This window comes from Haliotis rufescens, unplaced genomic scaffold (genome assembly GCF_023055435.1).
Source record: "Haliotis rufescens isolate VD_foot unplaced genomic scaffold, xgHalRufe1.0.p SCAF_17, whole genome shotgun sequence".
Classification (NCBI taxonomy): Eukaryota; Metazoa; Mollusca; class Gastropoda; order Lepetellida; family Haliotidae; genus Haliotis; species Haliotis rufescens.
Window position 1 is genome coordinate 6,858,681 of NW_025963857.1, and position 22,882 is coordinate 6,881,562.

Genomic DNA, 22,882 nt, shown 5'->3' on the forward strand with positions numbered 1-22,882 from the left:
AGGCTCTAGACAACAATTACTAGTATCTTAGAAAGCTACAAGTGTTTCACTGGTCTTCTGCTTGGTTGGGTACCAGTGCACAGTCTCTCTGAAACCAGCTAAACCTTATCAAAAAGTGGATTTTCTGGAATGCGTAACACTGTTCCAGATTAAAGCTAGCGTTGAATTATCAGTAATCACACTCATGATACCTGACACTGTAACTCGTGCTACCTTCTTCTTTATAAAGACCCCTACACGTGCCACATCAGACAATCTTGCCCAGAAGGCCTCTCGTACCACATCTAGCGTTGTACAGTGATGCTGAAACTCTTCATTTGTCTCGTCGTTGTAACGGCAGCTCTGGCTGTTATTGACGTGCGACTACGGCGACGATCGACGATATTTCTGCCGTACACCTACCAGAATGGTCCCAAATACAACCTCTTCGAAGTTTCTGTAGAACAGGTTTCATATGATTCTGACAACAAAATTCTCTACACAGTTGGTAAGTTTAATATTTAAAATTTAATTCAGGTAATTTTTAAATATGTGAAGTAAACAGTGAATTTGTAGTTGGTGTTTAAATTAAAATAAGTAACATAAATAGAGGATTTAATAAGACTGTATCAATGAGAAAATACAAAGTGAAATCATTTTAAAACTAGTTATTGTCCCTTTTCACGTCACTGTTTAGAGGTGAGGTTAAATAGGGGTTTGGGGGTTTAACGTTGCACTTGTTATAGCGACTTGCCACGTGTGTGTTGCGTACGTGCGTCCGTGCGTGCGTGCATGTGTATGTGTGTGTGTGTGCTTGCTTGCACAAGCCAATTTTATAGCGCTATCCCACAGAGATACCATGCCGCAGTATAACATGGACAGCCCGCTTAGACGCAGTATACTCCGAGCCGACCAGTCCTTGTTTTATCATCTTAAGGCAGGGTACTAACAAGTACCATCTTTTAACGTGTTTTGGAATGCCGCGTTGTTGTTCCTAGAATAGTCTGACAAGTGGTTTGAGGTTGATACATTAGGAATTATGTCACACCAAAACCTAAAAATACTGAGAGAAATATTAAGAAGACGTAATTATTGAACAGATTATAATAGCAAAATTATAATAGCAAAATATCTTACACAGTTGGTGAGCATTTATTCTATTTGATTGGCGATTTTTAAAACATATTTTAACATGTGAAGTTTTAAGTACAATTTTTTGTATAAAGCATTGCAATTGTTTTGTTTAGATCGATATGTTTAATAAACCGCTGAGTGGGTATTTAAATAAATATGTTTTAATAGTGAAGACCTTTTAAAATATATATAAATCGATATTCCGTGGATTGTTCATTTGTTCACATTTGGAACTTTGAACGTTCGTGTAGACACTCACATAGGTTAGTCTGATTACATAAGGACTTCTTTCCATGCTTAATATCTGCTTTACATCCCGTTCTGGTTCAAGATTTGTCAACATCATGTTCTGTCGACATGAAAATGGAATTAGTGAAAAAATAGAACTTCGTCACGTTATGGTCTTTAAGAAAAGAGAACTGCAAACCTTTTTTATATTTAACATGTCAAAAACTTGGCAGGTAGTATATAATACAATCAAAGTATATCATGTCATAGTATGTTTGACCCATGATATAATTAACGATGTTCAAATAAGACCTAGATATCTAAGTGTGTTTCAAGAATCTGGACTAAAATGTTTTCATCTTTTCAAACATGAGGGAAAAATGGCAAGTCATTGTCCTTGGTGGTACTTTCCTTATCTTATCTTTATCAGGTAAAACATTTTATTATACAAAGGTTATGATCTGAGTGGGATGGGAGTTCCATACTTGGTGACCCCTTAGTCTAGGAGTGATCAGAGAATAGCTTCTATGGCGCATAGTGAGTGAGTGGGTTGAGTGAGTGATTGAGAGGCGGACTGACTGACTGACTGACCGACTGACTGACTGACTGACTGACTGACTGACTGACTGACTGGCTGGCTGACTGACTCTCGCTGAGTAAGTGAGTGAGCCTTAACGCCGCTGGAAACAGGCCTTCAGTTATCAGAGAGTGAGTATGGTTTTACGCCGTTTTTACTAATATTCAAAACATACAACGGCGAGTATAAACCCCTATGTTCGTGCTACTACGCCCACGGGAGCAACTCTTAGTGTTAATCAAAGTGATAACGTCAATGACGTCGACGTCGAAAACGTCATACTGTACTTATTTCTTTGTTGCCAGGCGACACAGTCCTGCACGCTATCGACGTGTCTGACCCCAACAATATGAAGGTCGCGGCCTATCTGGAGTACCCGGGCATGGAGTTCACGGACGTGGAGTTCTGTGGGGGTCACATCTTCACGGCCATGGACAACAGAACTGACAGAGCCAATGGGAAGATGCTAGTCTTCTCGGGATACAACCCAACGACCAATCAGATGAAGGAAGTTCTACAAGTTCCTGGTAAGGGAAATCATTGGATGAAGGAGGAACACTCGATAATCGGGATGTTCAATTTTCATTTGTCATCCGAGACGGGAAGCAATTGTACAAATCTTCAAATAATATTGCTGGAATGTTACTTTTTCAGAGGTATAAAAATCACTCACTGGAAACTTAATGACACTTGTTACTTGTAGATTCCAAAATTGAAACAATATGTTAACCAAGAAATATGTACGTAAAAGAATTTATTGTTAAACCTACAAACAACTGACAAATGGTATACAATCAACATTTTTATTGGGTTTAGAAATCAATACAAATTACTGCACATCAATTACAATAGCAGTACACAATAGAGTTGTATGTAGTACAATATTCAATGGCAGTATATAATATGATGGCAGTGGCCAGTGTCATAAATTAAAAGCGGTGGTCATAGCAAAAATCAGTGATATATTCACCCAGCAGCGATAGTGGTCAAGCTCCCGAGAAAGACCTAGGCAGGTAATAAGGGGTGATGAGTGATCTTCACACGAAAGCTGATCTTGTTGTGTTCTCAGTAGATGAAAATGTGTGATGAAATGTGTGAGAGATAAGACAAGCAGCGCCCTTGGGACTTACATGTATATTGCCCAAAGACCTTCCAGAATATTCCCTGACGCTCCAAATCAGCCCATGCTGTTCCGGATCTAACACAAGAATCTAAATAAAGTAACTTCTTCACCACTGCTTACATGAAATACTACTACATTTCTGAAAACTAATCATTGTCCAAGTACAATGCAATGAGCGTCTACCGAATCTCAACAGAAACAATGCTTTTCAGTCACAATCAATGTCCAACAAAAATACACTGCTACATAACACACTTTGGACGCTGGATTGCTATTTGTGGACTATTACTGCTGACTAAAACCCATTTACCTCACTCATCCATACGTTCGATTGCCACTCACTCACTCGCTCGCTCTCATCATCTCTCTGTTCCCAGTGGGCGCCGTTCCGGACATGGTCAAGCCGACGAAGGACTGTTCCAAGGTTATAGTGGCGGTGGAGGGAGAGGCGTACGAGTATCCCCCAAACCACATCACTGACCCCCCGGGTCTCGTTGTTATCGTCAACTTCCCGTGGGGAGTCGGGAACAACATGATAATCTCCACACTGAATTTTGACCGATTTAACATCAGGTATTCCCCATCACCAACAATTTAAAACCTGAGCATTTTCTCGAATGATGCAAATTCATATGCGCCAGGGTCTACTTGCAGAGAGCGATCAAGCGCCAAAACTATTGTAAGTCTATGTTATGGTATAGGAGTTATAGTGTAGGCATTAGCGCTAAGATCGTTTTGTTCAAGTGGGCCCAGGTCATTAAGTGTACAATGTAGAGTGGCCAAAGTCAAGTTGTGTCCCTTTCTGTGTACGGATCCGATGGTCGAATCCAAAATGTGTTAGGTGTCTGCGTGTGCGTGTGTGTGAATGTTTCTCATATACCAGATCGTTGCTCATGTCATCAACCACTGGTCTGCCTGGCCCGTTAATAACGGTCGATTATACAAGAGCCGAACTATTGTTGTATGGTTACGTCATCCACACACTCATTCAGGCCAGAAAGGTAATCTAATCTTGGACCTTTCGGGGGCACGGGTGGCCCAGTCGTCTAAGGCGCCGCGATTCGCTGTGCAGAGTTGCGTCCCTTGGGCACGCCAGAAACCTATGACTGTGGGTTCGAATCCCGGTTGGCCCAAATTGTGATTCTTGGATCGCAGCACCATAACCGTACTCGTGGGTTATCCCGAAGTGTTAACTGTCTGAGACCTACATCACTTCGGGCTTTCCTCCTACATTAAGCTGACACGCCCGATATAACTGTAATACTGTTAAAAGCGGCGTTAAACCAAACTTACTCACTCACTCACTTGGACCTTTAAGTGCAGCCTGCAACATTGAGATTCACAGACTGGACGACATATATCTTGATTCACAGAGTGCCATTCATGGAAGCGTCCGGAGTCCGTCACGTGTACCGGGAGAACAACAACCCCTTCTCCAACGACGTGGAACCTGAATACATCGCCATCAACGCTGACGACACCACGGCATTCATAATGTTGCAGGTCAGGCGTTACTCACAGTAGAGAGTCGTAATCACTGTCTGTCCGTATGGTAAAATGAATCGATGTGCTGCAATCGGGTTGGTAAACGATGTAAAATATGGATTGGATCTCTTAATCATATAGATTGGTATCAATACTTTTAGTAATATTTATTTTTTCAGAAACCAAAATTTTGAAAGACATGCTATTTGGGGGTCTGGTGGTTAATCGTGATGAAATATGATGATGGTATTTATCAAGCCAAAATGAATATTCATAATAATAAAGTTCTAATATAGTAATAAAACTTTGTTTTTCTGACACGTTTTTCGTGAGATTTTTCAAGATGGCGGTTGGGACAGGGGCAGGGGGTGTTGTGTCTGGTTTAACGTAAATTCAAGGTATAAAACAATGATTCTGAAATTTTATTCTGTATTTATTGCACGGCGGTAGGCGCCGTGATTTGTTTGTTTTTGGTTTGAGAAAGTTACATTTGGATGAGTAAGAGTTGGAAATGTAAACACCCATTTTTAAAGAAGCTTTATCTTTGTCTCACATATGTATAATGATATGCGTACATACGAAACACAAAAATAATTATGAAAATAATTTTTTTAAACATTTCTAACTGTAAATTGTTGTAAACATGTTTTTGGCACAATCATAAGGGGAAACACACTCTGTCCTAGACTGGTTCACGTGCCATAGAGCGCTTGCGCTTCTCACCTGCAGCTGCTAGGTGGCGAAGGGCAGGGTACTAGTCTAGTTCTATCCGACCTATTTCCTTATACGTCATTTCGCCGCGGTGAAACTTTGACCAATTTCCGTTCAGCGAGGTCTGCCTGTCGAGAGGCTGGGAACTGGCATACAGTATATCGCTATACGGAAACGTTGACCCACTTTCCGTGTCGCGAGATATTAGCACCTTTGGACAGCGTGAATAATTGAATTCAGAATGTCAGAATTCACGAGTAAACATATTAGCGTTAGGGAGCCATTGAGAAGTATGGTTCATGTTGGTGTGGGTTTTTTAAAATACCGCTCGCACAACATTGTGGGTTTCAAATTTAACTATATCTGCATATCCCCATTGATCTACTTCATTATAAAATAATTTTACAACAATGTAGCTGTAACTTTGAAACGATTCATTATAAAAAAATATTTACAACTTTACCGCTGTACATATATCAATGTCAACAGTATCGTGTATACCACTATGATTGTGTCAACCTAATACCCCCTGTTCATTGAAAACAATAACAAATGTTTCAGAACGTCATTGTTTTTGAAAACATTTTGCTGGTTTTGTTTCCATAATATGTTTGTTTTCTACTTTTTTTATTACATAAATATTGAAACTGAAATGTGCCATATTCTCATTCCTGATTCTGGCACCACATGCAAATTACAATTTGTTTTATCTTCTGCGTTACACATGAGCGTTTTATGAAAGCATAGGTAATTGCATCAGTAGGTAGGTATGCTGCAACATTTATTTGCGCCGTGTTGATTCTCTGGATCAAATTTAACTTGTATTTTCTTCTTAACATGTAAATATTGTTGACAGGAGAACAATGCTGTGGCGACTGTGGACCTCGAGACTCAGACTATTTCGGAGGTGTACGGGCTGGGCTATAAGAACTGGAGCTCATTAAAACTGGACCCGAGTGATAGGGATGGCGGTAAGCATTTGTTATGCATTTATAACATAGCTGATCAAATAGTATGCAGGGATTTTTACGATAACAAAATACACTCGCAGTACAGATAGTTGCATTAACACCTCTGTCACTGATAGTGATACCATAAGACACTGGTGCTGCTGTGATGACATTAAGGCCCACACACTCCCTCCTACATTGATGTTACTAGCAATGACATTAGACCCCCACACACTCCTTCCGCAATTGATGTTGCTAGCAATGACATCAACCCGCATACACTCCTTCCGCAATTGATGTTGCTAGCAATGACATCAACCCCCATACTCTCCTTCCGCAATTGATGTTGCTAGCAATGACATCAACCCGCATACACTCCTTCCGCCATTGATGTTGCTAGCAATGACATCAACCCCCACACACTCCTTCCGCCATTGATGTTGCTAGTAATGACATTAGACCCCACTCACTCCTTCCGCAATTGATGTTGCTAGCAATGACATTAGACCCCACACACTCCTTCCGCCATTGATGTCTCTAGCAATGACATTAGACCCCACACACTCCTTCCGCCATTGATGTTTCTAGCAATGACATTAGACCCCACACACTCCTTCAGCCATTGATGTTTCTAGCAATGACATTAGTACCCACACACTCCTTCCGCCATTGATGTTGCTGCGATTACATCAACCCCACACACTCCTTCCTACACTGATGTTGCTGTGATGACCTCAACCCCCACCCACTCCCTCCTACACTGATGTTGTTTGATGACATCAACCCCTACACACTCCCTCCTACACTGTTGCTGCTTCATCCTGCTACAGGGGCCAACCTGAACGGCTACAACGTCTACGGCATGTACCAGCCGGACACCTTCGTGCACTTCCAGTTCCAAGGCGGCAACTATCTTGTGTTGGCCAATGAGGGAGACTCAAAGGAGTACGAATATGGAACCTCTTATTGGACAGAGGAGTCACGTGGTTCCACGATACCACCACATGGTATGTTTCAATGCATGGTGAATGCGTGGTGACTGAATATATTAACGACCTATACGATCATACCGAAATATGGGAAATATCGATATAAACTATACGAGTGAGTGATTTTAACGCCAATTCGAACAGTATTTCGGTTATATGTATGATACAGATCTTAAAAGTTTACCATAATTTATGGATCAACGAGCACGGGTATGGTGTTGACAAACCTAGATACATAATCAAGGCAAACCAGGATTCGAACCTTCGATCATAGGCTTCTGCTACGCCTAAGGGACGCAACTCTGCATAGCGAATTGCGGTGCCTCAGACGACTCGGCTCTCTGTACCCCAATCTGAATAATGCATAATTCTGTCCGCAAATTATATGGCTTAATTTTTAAATCGATTTATATAATACCGTATAACGCCATGAGCAACATAAAAGGATAGTATTTTGTTAAATTTGAGATTGAATGGAAAACTGTAACGAATAGATCGCCTGGGATGTAAGCTGCTGCTTATTGTACAGGCATGTCTGTGATACAACCAGTGTATACTTAACTACGGTTATAACGAACATGCTTATAACGAACTGACTGATATAACGAACTTATTTTTTAGTCCCGGTCATTTGTTGTATATATGCTGTTTATATGCTTATAACGAACTACGGTTATAACGAACTAAAATAAGTGGTCCCTTTGAGTTCGTTATAACCGTAGTTTACTGTATTTAATATCTCTGTTAAAGATGTCTGGCGGCATATCGACTACACTACACAAGCTCAACTGACGAACGACACTTTGCTTGGTGAGTGAAGGTTAAACACAGTGTCTTTTGTTCGTGATAGGGTTGAAATACTGTTAGACATTAGGTTGTTTAGTATGATATATAACAACAAACAGGGAAAGTACACATGACATAAGTAAGGATAAGAATGTATGGATGAACAACTTCTTTATTACAATTAAGAGCGACGTTTCGGTGTAGGTTCTAACACCGTTATCAAGCAAGTGATGTTTCGGTGTAGGTTCTAACACCGTTATCAAGCAAGTGATATACAGAGTGTGGTTGACAAGTATATATACAGGTAGGAGGCTATGTTTATACAGTAGAGTAGATATCAGATGTAGTTATACTGGAGTAGAGAAGCCTGTTATGTGCACACAAGGGTAGTAATGACAATCATCGGTGAAGTCAGTGACATAAACAAAGGATGAAGCCAACATGATTATGGCTGATTGGGGTCTTTGATGAGTTGATGGTACGCCGGGGGTATGTAATAGCCTTGGTCACGATTTAATTGTAATAAAGAAGTTGTTCATTCATACATTCTTATCATTATTTAGTACTCCAACTTCTAAATGCCTATCAAAGAAGTTAAAGATGACATGTTATGCCATGCCATTCTACAATTATATATACACATGTATTTATTGAAATAGCACTCGTTCTACACTGAGAAGCTAAAGAAACTCTACCTCTCACTTGATTGTATCTAACGTTTGATTTCCAATTGAAAATATCTTAAGTTAACGAGATTATATAAAAAAAATAACTGTAATGGCGCTAAGACACCATACTTATTTAAAACTGTAAAAAACATTCGCATAATTCAGAGCTGCTGATGAGTATCTTTGACATCTTATCTTTGAAAATTAACAAATTTGCCTTTTTCGGCCCAAATTTACAACATTTCAAACATTGTTGGGGGTGCAAATTCATTTCTGATGCGACTTCATTGAACCAATTAATTTTTAAACAGAATTACCCATTCCTGCTAACTGTTGCAGGAATGATCGATGTTTAAACAGACATAATCAAAATTTAACAATTCTTTCAATTTTGTATTAATGAAAAAAAAACTTTGTGTATTTTTTCCCCGCAGTTTAAATAAGATATATCTAACTGAACCCGGGTCTTCGGGATAACGAACCCTTTAACCCTTAGACTAAACCCCATCGCCCACAGAACAAGTGGACCGCCTCCGTGGTCTAATGGTAGAGCGTCCGCCCGGAGAGCGGAAGGTCCGAGGTTCGATCCCCAGCCGCGTCATACCAAAAGATGGTACTTGTTGTTACCCTGTCTGGCGCTCGGCATTAAGGGGCAAAAACAAGGACTGGTCGGCTCGTAGTCTGTATATTGTGTCTGAGTGGGGTATTCATGTTAAACTGCGGCATGGTATCTCAGTGAGCTAGCACTATAAATTGGCATCAGTACAAGCAGCCACACACATACACGTGCATGCACGTCGCTATATAAGTGAAAGAATCTTGGACGCGACGTTAAACCCCATTTCACCTCACCTCACAGAACGAGTGAGGATCATCTTTACAGACGCATGTGGTATATTGCACAGGACGCCTCAAATTTGCTGTATCGCCAGCGGAGAAAGACAGGCAGGGGTTCTTAAAGGAGATGTATGTCTTTGGAGGAAGAGGCTGGTCTATCAGAAGAGCGGAAGACATGTCTCTCGTCTACGACAGCGGCAACGACATCGCAGAAAGAACTATTCAAGCAGAACATGATCTCTTTAACAGCTATATCGTTAATGAAATTCAAAGACCGATCGATGATTTCGACACAAGATCTGATGACAAGGTAGGTTATTACATTCTACAACCAACCAACTGATGACTTTTCATAATTTGTGACGATGTCGCGACGAAATCAGTATTTTGTATGTATATGTTCTTGCTTTCAAACTGTCCGTAAGCTATCTACTCAGAAGCGTTAGAGTGAGTGAGTATAGTGTTATGCCGCTTTTCGCAATTTTCCAGCAATATTAAAGCGGGGGACACCGGAAATAGGCCTCACATCTTGAACCAATCGGCTCCGTGGTCTAGTGGTAGAGCGTCCGCCCGGAGAGCGGAAGGTCCGAGGTTCGAGGTTCGAGGCCGCGTCATACCAAAAGACGTTAAAAGATTGTACTTCTTGTTACCCTGTCTGGCGCTCGGCATTAAGGGGCTAAAACAAGGACTGGTCGGCTCGGAGTCAGTATACTGTGTCTGAGTGGGGTATTCATGTTAAACTGCGGCATGGTATCTCAGTGAGCTAGCACTATTAATCAGCATTAGTCCGGACTATTTACAAGCACACACACACACACACACACACACACACGCACACGCACACGCACACGCATACGCACACGCACACGTGCATGCACGACGCTATATAAGTGCAGTAGTCTTAAAACCCATCTCACCCCACCTCACCTCACCTGAACCCATGTGGGTAATCGAACCCGGGTCTTCAGCGTCACGTGGCAAGGGTGACGTAGCGCAATGGCCGCAATTTGCTGTCCACAGTTTCATTCCAGGATCCGCTGCTCGTGGGTTCGAATCCCGGATGTGCCTGATTATGAGCCTTGGTTTGTCAAAATGTCAAAGACCTGCAACGTGTGGCCCCCACATCACGCTGACAGGCCGTGATATATCTGAAATACTGTTCAAACCCGTGTAAAACATACATAAGCATTACATTGTGTGACCCAGGGCCCGGAGACGGAGTCGGTAGCAGTGGGGGAGGTGGATGGTTACACACTCTTCTTCGTGGCCAACGAGAGACCGGGCACCATCTTCACGTACTCCGTCAAGGATGACCTGAGTCACCCCAAGTTCCAACACATCTATACCGGCATCCCCGAGACCCGAGGAAGAACTTGGCGGCAGATGTATGATGACCGCGACCTCACGGAGATCGACTGCGAGGATATGAAGTAAGTTCACAACCTGTTAGGATCTCAGGTCAGAAAAGGCTCCGTCACCCCATGCCGACTTAAATGAGAATCTGGTGGTGATAATCTGCGCCGTGGCTGATTGTGTGTCATATTGCCCAGGCTGCGAGGAGGCCCGTGAAGAACCGGGGTAGAATAGGTCTTCAGCAACCCATGCTTGCCGTAAAAGACGACTATGCTTGTCGTAAGGGGCGACAAACGGGATCGGGTGGTCAGGCTCACTTAACTTGGTTGATGCATGTCATCGATCCCAGTTGGGCGGATCGATGCTCATGTTGTCAATCACTGGATTGTCTGGTCCAGACTCGATTCCTTACATACCGCCGTCATATAGCTGGAATATTGTGGAGTGCGGCGTTAAACAACAAACAAACAGACTGCGAGGAGTTATGCTCATGGTATCAACCATTGGTCTGCTTGACCCAGACTCGAACGTTTACAGATCGTTGAAATATGGCTTGATTTTTATGGCTTAAAATAACATTTTAATGGACGTATAATAATGATGGATGGATGTGGAGTAGGCTTAGCCGATCAGCTGTATGATGAAGACGACGTACGCCCTTAAATTGACCCTATGTTGGTAATCGTCTCGGCTTGAAACATAAAGCATAAAAAAATATATTCTCACACTATTTCTAAATATCTTTTTCAAAAAGACTGTTGAAATGGTGTCCTACCAGCTATGAGGAATAATGTCTTCAATTCCTGGTAACTCGTAGGTTATTCTATGATGTATTACCCATAGGGCATGGGTATAGCGGGGGAAATATTTTCGATAAGTCTCACTGAGAAATGTTACTTTTGCTTCACGCAAATTGACATTCACGGTAATTGTGTTCCATTGTGTTCCATTGTATTCCACTGCGTTGCATTGTATTCCATTGTGTTCCCTTGTATTCCATTGTATTCCATTGTGTTCCCTTGTTTCCCATTGTGTTCCATTGTGTTCCTTTGTATTCCATTGTGTTCTATTGTATTCAATGGGTTCAATTATATTACATAGTGTTCCATTGTATTCCATTGTGTTCCATTGTTTCCCATCGTGTTCCATTGTACGGGCGTTTACGGAGCAGCCCTCGGCCATGTAACATCTAATTTGTGCTTTGCGGAGAATAATGATGAGTGGCCAAGGGGTTGAGGTGGACGCCCATATAAACGTGTTCGATTCCACAATACTGGAATGCCAGCGTCGTTGTTTATCAGGTGTATCATATCGTCATTATATTATGATATTTTTACGTAGGACATATTCGCCACCATAGCTTCGTTTTGTAAGTGATGTCATCCTTCCATTGCTCCTATCGCTGAGTAATTAGAATCCCTATTGTGCCTTTCAAACAGGGCTCAAAACGAAAATATGATAGTGAATTATTCGATGGTATTTATCATATTAGAATGGAGATATGCTATTCTGGATAATCGAAGATGGACTGTTATAAATCCCCACTCACTCACTCACTAACTCACTCACTCACACATCCAAACTCCCTCCTTCATATTTTATTCTGTTTCCAGGTTTGTCTCAGCGTCAAAGAGTCCCACGGGAAACGCTATCCTATTCGTCGGCGGTTCCGTCTCCGGAACAGTGTCCATTTTGGATGTGGAAGTTTCCGGCTAAGTTACCTTAGGTTGTGCTGCGTCATAACATTATATTACCTATGTCCTATGAATGAGTGAGGTTTTTAACCTCGCCTTTAGTAATATTCCAGCAATATCACGATACGATCACCTCTTCCAGAGCACCCGGTGTCATCACCAGTTGATAGTTATTCACAAAGACACGCTCGTGATATAGTCGGAATCGTACAACCGACTCTGTTTTTGGCAGAGATTTATGCTGAATATGGAGAGGGTTCTCTCGCCTGTATTGACCCAATAATAATCTTTAATGGTGTACAAATATACAAAGATAGGTTTGATCTCTGCCCAACGTTCAAAAGATTTCCGTGGTTTAGTGATGTTTGAAATACTCACCTATTCGTCGGCTCACCTCACCTCACCCACACACTCACTTACTGACGTTGAGTCAGCGAGTTGTGTTTAACGCCGCTTTTGGCATTATTCCAGGTATATCACGGTTGACGTCAAGGTTGAGTCAGCGAGTTGTGTTTAACGCCGCTTTTAACATTATTCCAGTTATATCACTGTTGACGTCAAGGTTGAGTCAGCGAGTTGTGTTTAACGCCGCTTTTGGCATTATTCCAGTTATATCGCGATTGACGTTAAGGTTGAGTCAGTGAGTTGTGTTTAACGCCGCTTTTGGCATTATTCCAGTTCTATCACGGTTGACGTCAAGGTTAACGTTGAGTCAGTGAGTTGTGTTTAACGCCGCTTTTGACATTATTCCAGTTATATCACGGTTGACGTCAAGGTAACCATTGACTACCAGAATATCCTCCTATGACTGAGCGCTTGTTTTTGCAGTTCAACATCTGACCTGCACCTGTAGGGAATATTCCTTCGATATTCCTGTTTAACTGAACCGAGGGGAAATAGAAAGTATAAGTTTGTTTTCTTTGTAATTCAAAATTGAAAGAACTGTTGTCCTTTTAACCATCACTCATTCCTGCAAGTAATCGGTGGCTTGGTAATTATGTGTGAAAATACATGTATATGGGTTCAATGAAGAGTTGGGAAAGAGATGAATTTGCATCTACGTGGCCCCTACCATGTTGAAATGTTACAAATTTGTGCAGAAAAAAACAACACATTTATTTATTTTCAAAGATAATATGTCGAAGATGCCCATCAACAGTTGTGTATTATGCGATTACTTTTATTTTTAAGAGTTTTAAATCAAATTATATTTTTAAAAATAAAACCATGTACACGTATTCTTTAAATGCTGACTAATTGTTAGTACAGTTATTTTTTTTATTCAATGTCGCTAACTTTAGTATTTTCAATTGAAACTCAAACAAATGACAGGTATAGTTTCTTTTGTTTCTCAGTTAATACTTTGTTTGTTTGTTGTTTAACGCCGCACTCAGCAAAATGACGGCGGTCTGTAAATAATCCAGTGATTGACATCATGAGCATCGATCCACGCAATTGGGATACGATGACATGCATCAACCAAGTCAGCGAGCCTGACCACCCGATCCCGTAAGTCGCCTCTTAAGACAAGCACAGTCGCCTTTTACGGCAAGCATGGGTTGCCGAAGACATTTTCCAACCAGTATCTTCACGGGTCTTATATTTAGTAATTTGACTGATGCATTAAAACGGTGAAGCGGGTTTTTTAACCATGGATGTAGAATCTGCAGGCTCTCTCCTTTATGCCTCCTTCCATCCTTTATTTTAAACCCAAACGATTAATATGTAATATTTTAAGATATATGTACTCATGTGAATTACGAGCTAGTGTTTCGAACCTGTGTACTGTATGTGTGTAACGAATGTAGGATACACTGTCCCTTCACATGTATTCATGTTGACTTCAAGTCTGACCCATCACATGAAGGGACAGGTAGGGATTTTACGTGCGCATCCAAAGCTGTGTCGAAGAAATGAAATTTCTTTTTGTAAATTGTTATACATCTTGAAAGATGTCTGTGAATTGTAAATACGGGTCCTTCATTTGTACATAACAGAGGAGATTGTTTTATCTGTTTGTCATGTAATGTGTAAATACATTTGTAAATAAAGTATATTCCTCGTCTATCTACGTATACCCGATAATGGATGAAATACCATAATATACCGTGGGCATGTACAATATATAAAATGTATACACACGATTATATTTGTTTGTTTGTTTGCTGTTTAACGCCACAATCAGCAATAATCCCGCTATATGACGGCGGTCTGTAAATAATCGAGTCTGGACCAGACGATCCAGTGATTGACATCATGAGCATCGATCCACACAATTGGGATACGATGACATGCATCAAACAAGTCAGCGAGCCTGACCACCCGATCCCGCTTGTCGCCTCTTACGACAAGCATAGTCGCCTTTTACGGCAAGCATGGGTTGCTGAAGACCTATCCTACTGCAGTTCTTCACGGGCCAGACCCGATTTTATCGTGCACGTACATATACAAGATATGCACATACAATATATACCATTATACATGCACACGATGTACCATGTACAAATAAGCTGCTGAGCCAAAGAAAGTACACTCCCATGTTTGATGATGGCTAAAATTGAACAAATAAGAAATGTTGATTCAGTGGTGATGTATTTGGAACGGGTATCCTAGTCCTGTGTTGTACCTGCAGTGTTTCAGCCACTGTTTTCAGCCTAGTAACGTTTTGATAACATTTATATTCTTTGGAAGAATATACTTTCGTTTGACCGGCAGTTTATTCTACATATGCTCACGTAAAGTGAGTGAGTGAGTTTGATTTTACGCCTCTTTTAGCAATATTCCAGCAATATCACGGCGGGGGACACCAGAAATGGGCTTCACACATTGTACCCATGTCGGGAATCGAACCCGGGTCTTCGGCGTGACGAGCGAACGCTTTAACCACTAGGCTACCCGACCGCCCTGCTCACGTAGAAGATACATACTAGTATATCAGGTACATACACATATACATGTATATTTGCCAACATTCTTGATATACCATGTGCACATATACAAGATATATGATTGACACATGTACAAGATATTATGTGCCATGCATAAACGGTGTCATCCCAAACGGTCGAATGTCTTGTTAAGAATAAGAAAATACTGGTCGTCCACCGATCAGCACTGTGTACAGTGCATATTTGACGGGCAGTGCCTTGAGATGAACAATCTCTGAACAGAGGATTCCAATATTTTTCAAGCAAGAGTTTGAAGACAAATAAAGAAAATTTGAATGTCGGTTCTGTTTTATTTATGACAAGTAAATAGAATACATTTCATAATGACAACGTCTCCAAAGGATAGTGTTCACATGTAGAGATTATTCACACACGCCCAGTAGGTTTGCAATGTTTCTACATCTATCTTTCTTTAAATTAGTGTACTCTCTTTAAAAAGACATTCCCGAAAAAGATATTAAGCTATTAAATATGAAAATACTAATATGGCTGGCTTAAAAAGGTTGACAATATACTTGATCGCTGTTGTTTAAGTGAAGTGTTTTATGAGTGAGTGAGTTTGGTTTAACGCCGCTTTTAACAGTATTCCAGTTATATCACGGCGTGTCAGCTTAATGTGGGAGGAAAGCCCGAAGTGATTCAGGTATCGGACGTTTACCACTTCGGTGAAACCCACGAGCACGGGTATGATGCTGACAAACCTAGAAACATAATCGGGGCAAACCTTGATTCGAATCCACAATCATAGGTTTCTGGCGCGCCCAAGGGACGCAACTCTGCACAGCGAATCGCGGCGCCTTAGACGACTGGGCCACCCTAACCGTGTTCTATGACTCCCACGACTTCAACACACAATGGGGGCGCTGGGTAGCTCAGTGGGTAAAAAGTTCGCTCATCATGCCGAAGACCCTAGTTCGATTCCAGACATGGGTACAATGTGTGAAGCCCATTTTGGTGGCTCCCGTCGTGATTTTGCTGGAATATTGCTAAAAGCGGCGTAAAACCATACTCACTCACGCACTCACCACATCATGGCTTACGTCAACTATAGAACTAACATTGAAACATCACTTCTTCTGGTCATGGAATATTACTCTACGATCAAACTCTATGGGAAACGAATATTTGCCTTCCTTCGAAAAAAATATACTTCTCCTTAAAGTTATTTCCCACCCCCTACTTAAATTTAGAACACGAAATCACTCTACCTGTGGAGCCTAGCAGATGGCATGGTGTTTCCCGGAAGGATTGAACGTGCCATCTCTGCAATTCACAAAATATTGGAGACGAATTTTATTCTAAGTTTACATTTAACGCCCTCGATAATTAAAGAATAATTTATTTGGATACGTATGATTATTTATGGCCAGTTTTTTTTAGATATAAACAACTTTCATGTTCACAGAATTTAAAGTTACTGACTAAACGTATTCGACTGATATTTAATCAATTGCTAGTACATCAGTAGAACCCAAGCGGTTGCCATGCATGGCTGGCAACAACTATTCGACCGATTAGGAAGAAATGCACTCAGGCGTTTTTTGACCGATCAGTTCAAGTTTATTCTAGGAACTCGACCGATCAGGATGTAACTATTCATGCATACACTTGTCCTTTTACGTCCAATGGAAACTGTTTCGTCGAATAATCGAGACTAGTTTTCTCTGGCGTTGACGTCATATAGTTATGAAATAGCAACACAAATCCATCTCGAATATATATACGGCAATATCATAACTCACAAGAATAATGTTCAAAATAATATTAAGATTGCTGACTTTTTTTGCACATTTTAGAGAATTGTTTGCTGGTGAGCAAACATCAACTGTGCCGGACGACTTATTTTACAAGATGACTGTACCAATGATGATGTCACTAAATATATTACAAAAGATATTCTCAATATGCCTATAACAAAAGACGAATATTAAACAGCATCCATCATTTAAAACGTAACAAATCTCCAGGAATAGATGACACCATTTCTGAATTATTTATACATTCGGCTGATCTACTTGTCCCATACCAAGAATTGTTATTTAATGTGATGTTTGAAGAGGGATACTTCCCGGAAACATGGTCTATTGGTATTTTAATTCCGCTTCATAAAGCAGGTGCTTCTAATGATGTCAACAACTACAGAGGGATAACTCTCTTGTGTATCCTCAGTAAAATATTTACTTTATTATTAACAAGAGACTTGTGTCTTGGGCCAATACCATGGATAAAATTTCTGAATCGCAGGCTGGTTTTAGGGAAGGATATTCAACAGTTGATAATGTCTTTATATTTCAATCTCTAATACAGCGCTATATCACCAAAAAGGGGGAAGTTTTATGGATTATTTGTTGACTTCTCTAAAGAGTATGATTCTATACACACGTGTAAACTATGGAGATTACTTAGTTCCAAAATGATGAAGTTATTATGTAGTATATATGAAAATGTTGAAATGTGTGTACGAGGGCTGAATGTCTGATATGTTTGAATGCAAATTTGGCGTCCGCCAAGGATGTATATTGAGTCCTTTTTTATTTTCCTTTCTCATAAATGAATGAGTATCGGGAATCCATAACAATTGTACAAACGGCATTCAATTACATCCAGATGTCGTTCAACTCTTTCTTTTATTATTTGCAGCTGATGTTATCATGTTCTCAAGCACTGCTGGTGACTTGCAAAAGCAAATTTATGTCTTAGAAACTTACTGTGATAAATCGAAACTCACTGTTAATAGAGTCAAAACAAAAATTATTGTATTCAAAAATGGTTGCAAACTTGCCAAAAATGAAAAATGGTCCTTTAAAGTTGAAAGTTTGACTGTGACTACACACTATAAATATTTGGGTGTTTATTTCAGTAACAGTCTAAATTGGTCTATTCATGTAAGAGAAGCATCAGTTCAGGCCAAAAAGGTTTTATTTGGTATGTTAAAGAATATACATATCCTTGGTGATATAAGTTACAAGTCATTCCTTAAGATCTTTGATGTTAAAATTAACCCAGTTTAACTTTACGGTGCTGAAATATGGGGATTAAAACAATTTAATGATATCGAAAAGGTCCACTTATTTGCATGTAAAAAGAAATCTTGGTTTAAAACCCAACGCATCTAGCGCAGTGGTCTATGGATAATTTGGTAGATTTCCTCTATTTATAGTGAGTGAGTGAGTATGGTTTTACGCCGCTTTTAGCAATATTCCAACAATATCACGGCAGGGGACACCAGAAATGGGCTTCACACACTGTAATGTTTTCACTGTAATGACAGCGTAGAAGACGAGGTCCATGTTTTGTTTCACTGCGTATTATATGATGATATCAGGGCAACTCTTTTTAATGAATGTATTGCTAAATCTTATAATGTTTTAGATATACCTGATATCGACAAACTTTGTTTAATTTTCAGTGACTCCAGTGTGTGTTTTATACTTGCCAAAGTCTGCTTTTTAATTAATAATCGTAGAAAACATCTTTTATATGGATAACTGTTTACTATATCATCTTTATATCATTTATGTATAAATTCTGTGATAATTCGTCTCTCACAATTCTATTGAATGGTTCTGTACATTTTATCTATGTCAAGTTGTACAAAGCTGTTTTATGTATGTACAGGAGCGAGACGTTAATAAACTATTGTCTGTCTGTCTGTCTGTACCCATGTCGGGAATCGAACCCGGGTCTTCGGCGTGACGAGCGAACGCTTTAACCACGAGGCTACCCGACCGCCCCTCCTCTATTTATATATTCACAGCTGAAAGTCATAGTAATGGCTGAAATTTGAAACTCCTTTAAATGAATTCATCGAGATACCCGAAGAGATGTTACAATATGATAATGTTATACGATACGAATGGAAAGACTAATTGGGTAACTGATGCGAAAAATATGTTATTCAATAGTGGTTTGGGAAATGTTTGGTATGATCAATTTGTACAACCTGAAAGTGTATTTACCCATTCTTTTCTACAGAGGCTAAACGATATCTATCTGCAATCGTGATCATTTTCGTTGACATTATCAAATTTGTTTTAGATTATAGAATGTTGAAAACTCATACATACACTGAACAGTATCTGTTTTAGGTAAGGATAAAGACATACCGCAATTCATTGGCAAGATTTCGATGTTCATCCCATGCTTTATGCATCGAGAGTTGGCGATACACACAATCTCCAAGGTCAGAACGATTATGTAAAACTGTGTAATAACCAAGATATCGAGGATGAATATCACTTTTTACTTGTATGTCTATTGTACTCCAAAAAATATATTCCTGTGTACTACTTTAGTGAGTAAGTGAGTGAGTTGGGTTTTACGCCGCTTTTAACAATATTCCAGTTATATCGCGGCGTGACAGCTTAATGTGGGAGGAAAGCCCGAAGTGATGCAGGTCTCAGACGTTTACCACTTCGGTGAAACCCACGAGCACGGGCATGGTGCTGACAAACCTAGAAACATAATCGGGGCGAAGTGTACTACCTTAATAATCCAAATATTGTGAAATTCGGACAGTTCTGAAACAGCCTAGATAAATTCATAATATAAATTTTAGCCATGTATATATTCCACGCACTGTTATATAGAACCAAATTTGTAAATAATAGTTAAAATAGTGTGCAACATCTCTGTAACGTGTACTATAGGAATAGTGCCTCTTAAGTGCTTGAATAAAGATGGATTGTGTTAACGATTGTGTTAACTCACATGCACACGATACACATGTTTGAAATTATAAATAATGAATAACTACTGTTTATGAATAGCTACCACTTTATGCAGAGGGGAATGTCGGAGTAACTCTCCATTCCTTAAAAATAATGGAGCAGAGGCCCATTATTTTTAAGGAATGGAGAGTTACGAGGATATTCCCCTACTTAAAACTCACCCTACTTTTACACTTTGACAAAATATTCTGTAGTTGAAAATATTTGAGAAATTCAAATGCTGCTTCAAGATAATGTACAGTTGACAAGAAACTCTCCATTCCTGAAAAATAATGGAGCGTTCAAACAATAGAATGTCGTCACAGATGTGTTTTAATCTTTTTCATTCAAGGTCCCTACATTAGATGACCGTATCCTGACCACCATGACCATCCTGACTACGATATTTTGTGACAGCAAACCTTGGATGGATCATTGACGGCAGCTTGCTATGTACCTTGCTACAGCCAGCTGTCTTGGCGTCGTCTTGACACACTTAAAGGCACATGTATTGTTCTGGGTTTAGTCAACTACAGATGCTCATAGAAAGGTGATCCTTGATTTAGGCGGTGCGATTATAGAATCTGTTCGCCACCCAAGCGGATCATAAATACTTGGTATGCCTCAAGTTAATTACATATACATAATACGTTAATCGTATTATGTACATACAATACATATTTACAATCCTTAGGGTTAGCTGTGGTAGTGTTAGGGTAGGTTACCCACAACTCTATCCTCAGGGGCGGTCGGGGAGCCTAGTGGTTAAAGCGTTCGCTCGTCACGCCGAAGACCCGGGTTCGATTCCCGACATGGGTACAAGGTGTGAAGCCCATTTCTGGTGTCCCCCGCCGTGATATTGCTGGAATATTGCTCAAAGCGGCGTAAAACCATACTCACTCACTCACTATCCTCAGCCCTCGGAATCTTGAATGAAAATAGTGGCGAACTTATTTACAGCGCTCCTTTTACCTCCAGTGGAATCTGTTTCGTCGAATAATCGAGACTGGTTAATCTCTGTTGACATATGTGACATATGTGTTGTAGTCATCGCACTTCCTTGTCTCGAGAGGATGTGCTACCAACCACATCCTCTATATCTCAAGGGCTCGCATTTCGGTAAACCTACACTAGTTTGGTATATATAAATCTATGGAATTATTTACTTTTAATTCATTTCTTATTATTTATTGTGTAAAATATTATTAGAATATATTGCTGTTACATGTAACGCCATGTAAAGGCACCAGAGTGGGTGAGTGGGTCGTGTGTTATGTCGCTCTTAACCTAATGTCACTACAGACTATCAACTGAGCGGGGGATGAAAGACCAAAATAGGGCAGGTCTTAGACATAAGCCTAGACTAACATTTAATCCCAGAATAATGTTTTCCTTTAAAAATATACATAATAAAATCGAAATGGAGCCCAGAATAATGCTTAATTTCGCCCTAGACCTGAGGGAATAAAGACTTGCCGAATTATTCTAGATTTCAATTAGATTCATATTTCTAATTTCTAGGGTCTGGGAGACAGCTTAACATAACCTAAGAGCTCGGTCAAGGTGCTGACAGACCAAGGATCATAATCAGGACATCTGGTATTCAAACCCTCGATCAGCAGATCCTAGCAAGGCAAAGGGAAGCAACTCCGCACAGTGTGTCACCTTCAGTTTGGGAACTTATTAACAAACAGGACGAATTAACTCGAAGTTACACGTACATGTTTGTGTTTACGAGAATGCGCTAGGTCACTTCGCCCCAGCTGCTGGGCATAACCACCGCAACACAATAACACATTTGACCTTGACCTTGCTATTTATCATGAGCGACAACAGCGATTCAATAACACGTGCAGTGTGCTGACAGGACGCCATCTTGTACAGGATATGATGACAGGACATGTGACAAATATGGAATCGCCGATGTCACAAAGTCAACAAGTATTTCTTGGAAACCTATCCTCGCTGCGCTTCGCTCGAATTGTTTTCATCGTCGATGATACAGGGGAAATTTTTGTATATTTGAGATGTTCAGTGGAAATTAACCAAAATCAACATAAACGTTAAATATGCGTCACCTGTAATCATGATTGATGTTTAAGTGATGATTTATGATGTCTAGTGTCGTGATGGCAAGCGTGTGATCATAAGGAATATGAGTCCATTGCATGATTTAGACCATGAACATGTGCTTGCGCAGTCTACAAGCAAGACGGCGTTTGTCTGCTCATAGGGCAATATATACCTTTAATCCAAAGACAGTCTCATCGTAAGTGCGGCTGCGTGTGTGTGTGTGTGTGTGTGTGCGTGTGCGTGTGTACGTGTGTTTGTATTCGTGTGTGTGTATTCGTGCGTGTGTGTTCGTTCGTGTTTGCGTGTGTTTTCATGTGTGTGTGTGTGTGTGTGTGTGTCTGTATGTGTGTGTGTGCGTGTGCGTGTGTGTTTGCATTTGTGTGTGTTTGTATTCGTGCGTGTGTGTGTTTGTATTCGCCTGTGTGTGTGTGTTTGTATTCGCCTGTTTGTTTGCACGTGTGTGTGTGTGTGTGTGTGTGTGTGTGTGTGTGTGTGTGTGTGTGTGTGTGTGTGTGTGTTTGTTTGTTTTCGCGCGCGTGCGTGTGTGTGAGGTGTCTAACTGTGTGGTTGTTTTCATTTTGGTGACTATTAGGATTCTAATGTATTTTCTTAAGGGATGCGGTTTTGTTTAGTTTGGG

The 22,882-nt window shown here is 40.4% G+C and overlaps 1 protein-coding gene across 1 annotated transcript; it reads left to right on the forward strand.

Annotated features, from left to right (window-relative positions):
- Positions 1-268: 268 nt before the first annotated feature.
- On the forward strand, positions 269-13,957 carry LOC124123583 (mesenchyme-specific cell surface glycoprotein-like). Its single transcript, XM_046486819.2, has 10 exons — positions 269-487; positions 2,224-2,445; positions 3,419-3,614; positions 4,415-4,544; positions 6,094-6,208; positions 7,018-7,194; positions 7,927-7,986; positions 9,536-9,777; positions 10,674-10,897; positions 12,434-13,957. Exons 1-10 carry the CDS (start codon positions 301-303, stop codon positions 12,534-12,536), a joined length of 1,656 nt encoding a protein of 551 aa, XP_046342775.2. The 5' UTR covers positions 269-300; the 3' UTR covers positions 12,537-13,957.
- Positions 13,958-22,882: the final 8,925 nt, after the last annotated feature.